This window comes from Morone saxatilis, unplaced genomic scaffold, assembly GCF_004916995.1.
Source record: "Morone saxatilis isolate NCDOM2014 unplaced genomic scaffold, NCSU_SB_2.0 Contig1, whole genome shotgun sequence".
Taxonomy (NCBI): domain Eukaryota; kingdom Metazoa; phylum Chordata; class Actinopteri; family Moronidae; genus Morone; species Morone saxatilis.
Window position 1 is genome coordinate 21,524,773 of NW_023339651.1, and position 4,665 is coordinate 21,529,437.

Below are 4,665 nucleotides of genomic sequence, written 5' to 3' on the forward strand. Positions count from 1 at the left end.
CATGTTCAATTATAAAAATATCAATCTAAGAGCCAATATGATCAAACTGCCAGAAAAAGGAGTGTCTATGTTTTTGATTATATCATAGTTATTTTCAGTAAAGAACGTGGTCTAACATGACCTCAAAACCTCAAAATATTTATTTTTTCTTTCTCAAAAAAGAAAAAAAAGAAAAGAAATTGTGGGGAAATCTTTAGCTTGAATAAAATATATGCAAAAAACCTAGGGCCAACTTGTAAGGCTTATATTTATCTTATTATTATATAATATTTCTTCTACTATCAGATACTGTATTTAAAAAGGATTGATTATTGAAAGCTCTGGACTGACGCACCAGTGGCCATGCAACCCTTAACTTAAGGATAACTCCTCAAACCTAAATACAATTGTAAAAAAATAAAAGTCAATTTATTAAAATAACTTTTTGTCATATTCACTGAAACTTCCACTACATCCTGACAGCAGAACATGAGACAGATAATCTGTGGAACAATCAGGTTCCTCTGGCTCCTCCTAGTGTTCCTAATGGCATTTGCAAGAATCTACCGGGCCTGAACAAAAACAACCAATCAGAGCCAAGAAAGATATAAAGACACTTTATAAGATTGTTGAGTCTCATTCCCAGTGTCCCAAAGTGTCTGTATTTGTGACCTGTGAATGACACTCAACATTCAGCTATCTTTCTTGGCACTATGTTAAACAGACTTAACTACAGTTAGCTTACAAAGTGAACGGCTCATATGTTATTTCATTGTGTGTCACCTAGCACTTCCACCGTGTTGTTGCGTTTGAGTGCCAGTGCGAGCTCGGACGCTCCATGGTGGTTGATCTGATTGTTGCGCAGGTCCAGCTGTGTCAGCACACTATTTGAGGCCAGACCCTCACAAAAGAGTGAGAAGGCTTCGTCCCACACCCCCAAAGCATTCCACTCCAACACCAGCCTGCAGACAGTATTTATTCGTTTTAAGCACAATGTGTTAATTGGGATAATGTTCGCTCCAATAACGTATAGTAGCAGTCAACTTTGATTAATTGAAGTACTTGATGTTTAAATGGGGTACACTGTAATGGGAGCTGGTTCCCCTGCTCCAAAGTGGTAGCGAGGACTGCGCTAGCATAAAATAATTTTTAAAAGCAATATTGTACAAGTATTACTTGTACAAAGCTAAATTCGGCCATGGTTACACCACACATAACAGCTCAAATTAGGAAACTGACATTCTTGAGTTTTTCTCTTTAGTTACTTCAATATTGGCTGGATTATATATTTTATTAAATTATGTTTTTTTGCATGGCAACTTATGTGAAGCTGCTATCTGACATACTGCACTTTTTTTAACAGGTAAGTCTACCTAAATTTCCCACATTTTGATCACTAGAAGAAGAAGAATTGTTTATTATTTATAAATTGTTTGTTCATTTTAATTGTAACACACAAAACACATCTGCAAATCTTACTTCATTTGTAAAGATCATGTGACTTGATCAGGAAAGTGCTTTCTTGACCTCAGAAACAGTAGTTAAACAAAATCATATTAACTCCCTTATTAGCTTTTTCCTACATTTTGAACCACATCTCAGGGTTCACAGCAGCTGATTAGCACCACAAAATATAGCTGGTAAGTGGATCTTCAATTAAGATTATTGTGTCAGAATTTAAATTATTTGTTTGATATTTTATAACACAAAAATTAAGTTACATTCTAAAATGACCACACAAACTGTGTGACAGAAAATATTCAGAATCAGAATCAGAATCAGAAATACTTTAATAATCCCCATGGGGAAATTACTTCAATTCTCTATCATTCTCACCTGTGCAGAGTCTTGTTACGTGCCAACAGCTTTCCCAACACCTCAGCTCCTTTGAATCTCAGGTTATTCCCCTGTGAACAATATTTTGCATCAACTCACTACCAATATGCTAGTCTCATTAGTGTCTTAGTGTGGACAGTCTAATGTGGTTACCTTTAGATCCAAGACTTTTACAGTTGTGTTGCCAAACAGTCCAGTGAGCAGCATGTTGGCCCCTACGAGTCACACACAATAAAGCAGACACTGTTATACATGATTCAATGTGAGCCCAAACCACCAAGCATTATGTGTGTATCAAAGCCTGATATATCTTCTACCTCTGTGCCATAGAGCTCCATTGTTAACAAAAATACTATTAAAAACACATCAGTGAGCCACACGGTATGGTACATACACCTATCAACCATAACAACATGACCACTGAGAGTGAATACCACTGATTATCTGGCCAAATTGTGAAGGCTAGACGACTGGGTCAGAGCATCTCCAAAACTGCAGCTCTTGTGGGGTGTTCCCGCTCTGCAGTGGTCAGTACCTATCAAAAGTGCTCCAAGGAAGAAAAAGCAGTGAACCAGAGACAGGGTCATGGATCTTGAGACTTACACACCTTCCTCGCTGAGCATGCAGTCACTGAGTGACACCTCTGTAAACACAGTATCTTTCTGGAAGGCCCTGGCCAGCACAGAGCAGGTATCTGCAGAGAGGCTCTGTCCACTCAGGTCCAGTCTGGAGCCCAGAGCAGCCCTGTTCTCCTGGAGCTGAGCCACAACACTCTCCTGAGGCTCCACACCTCCCTCCTTACACAGACGCAGGTATGTGCGCCTGAAATCCTCCATTGTGGGTCAGCAGTCTCTCCTTTTCATCTGAGATGTACAACGTTATGTTCACGTCTCTTTCCTCTGTGACTTGTCCTGTTGACTAGAGAAGAAAAGAGTGAATGTGGAGACTAGAGATGAAATGATACTAAACAACTATTTTGGTAGTGGATAAATCCTTCAAATGTTTCTCAACTCGTGTGATTATAAACTGAATATCTTTGGGTTTTGGACTGTTGGGCATACAATACACTGTAAAACCAGATAAGTAAAATTAACTCGAAAATTGTTGAAACTACTTACATCAAACATTTTAAGTAACACAAACATTTGTTAGGTTAAAGAAAATTCTTGATTAAGCCGGTTTAAATAGTAAGATTGTGTAATTTACAGAAACATTCCTGATTAATAACTTTTTTACGAGGTATTTTGTTTTCACTGTACAAATAAAAATTGTCTTAAATTGACATTTAAATAATGTCTTCATAAATGTTCAAAGTAGGATCACTATAAATTATAATCAATAAAAATTGCCAACTGTATTTCTACCCATTATATTCCAGCTTCCAATTCAATTCAATCGACAATTACTAGTAAATTAGAAAATCTAAACTAAGTGTTACAAGTAACAACAAGGACTGATCCTACAAGTACTCCCCTAAGTCAAACGCAATAAAAAAAATGCAGCAATTTAAACTGCATTATGACTTCGACAGAAACACATAGCATTAAGATGAAAATCTTTCCAATACCAGTAAAATCACCTCTTCAATTCGGTAACATACAACGTAAGAAGCCACAAAGAAATGCAAACTTTAAGAACAGATTTGCCAGTTATGTTAGCTAGGTCGCGGAAGCGAGCAGTGACACAAAAGCGTAAAATTAAATGAAATAAATGGTGCTTGGCGAAATCATGTGTATGCCGAATCAGAATATAGAATAGGCTTCTATTGATAAAAATATGTTTGATTTATTTTACAACATACATAGTCTTCTGATAAGCAGGCTAAAACTGTATTGCCAAATACTGAATGGGAGTGTCGCGTAACGATATAGTTACAGTATTTCCACGCGAGTGAAAGGCTCGTACAGGGCTATAAAATGGTTAACCGAAGTGTTTTCGTTGAGAAAGCTTTGCTGAAAAATAATAACGGTATCTTCAGACAAAAACACACAGACCTCAGCAGTATATATTCCTGGCAGTTATTGTTGTTATAGACAGCTCAGCTGACTGGCAAAGGAAGCCAAGCGACGAAGTAACTAGGAAGTGTGTTTTGGCGCAAAGCATCTTGGTCAACGTAGTTTCAAAAACGTAAGCATTTTACGGAAAGATTTTTTTTCCCCCTCCAAACTTTATTTAAAAAGAATAAAATACTGTAATAAACTCACTTCGGTACAAACATGGATCACACCTGCTATGGCTAAATACATTTATCGGCATAATAACGAATAAGGAATAAATCAGTAAAATAATAATAAATAAACTAATGAAATAAACAAGGGACTAGATTAAACCATACTGGAATTGGAATTTTAGGAATTATGTTCTAGCCAATATTTCAGTTTTTCCACAGTTTGAGAGTCCTCCTTATTAAACCTTACATGGTAAAATATCAAAAACACATTTTGCCTCAAAAATGTATTAATACTACGTTATATTAATATTTTATAATTTAGTGTATAAGTGTTTAGTGTATAATTTGGTGTGATAGGTTGTTCACCACCTTCATATAGGATTATTACCATTTCCGTCCAACAGATACACTATTGACCAAATTACTATATTATTTTTTTCATCAGTCTTCCATTAATATATATTATCTTTTAACTTTTATGAAAAAACCTTTTTGCCATATTTACTGTCATAACCAATATATCCAATTATTTCAATCAAAAAGTCAAAGGTTATTTTATTTATTTTAATGTCATATAACTTTATGTTATTTTGCCTCGGAGTCCAGATAAGAAATAATGATGAATTAATCTTACCAGCAGGTGGCGGAATACAACAACGGCTCTTAGCCGCAGCTCGTGG

General features: G+C 36.0%; 1 protein-coding gene across 1 annotated transcript in view; it reads right to left on the reverse strand.

Annotated features, from left to right (window-relative positions):
- The window catches only part of lrrc45 (leucine rich repeat containing 45), a gene marked incomplete in the record, with an annotated part of 13,435 nt that extends 9,534 nt beyond the window's left edge, over positions 1-3,901 (reverse strand). Inside the window, 4 exon segments of the mRNA XM_035671036.1 lie at positions 1,816-1,886; positions 1,969-2,030; positions 2,423-2,733; positions 3,810-3,901. Coding sequence (XP_035526929.1) covers positions 1,816-1,886; positions 1,969-2,030; positions 2,423-2,651 — 362 coding nt within the window.
- Between the last annotated feature and the right edge of the window lie 764 nt (positions 3,902-4,665).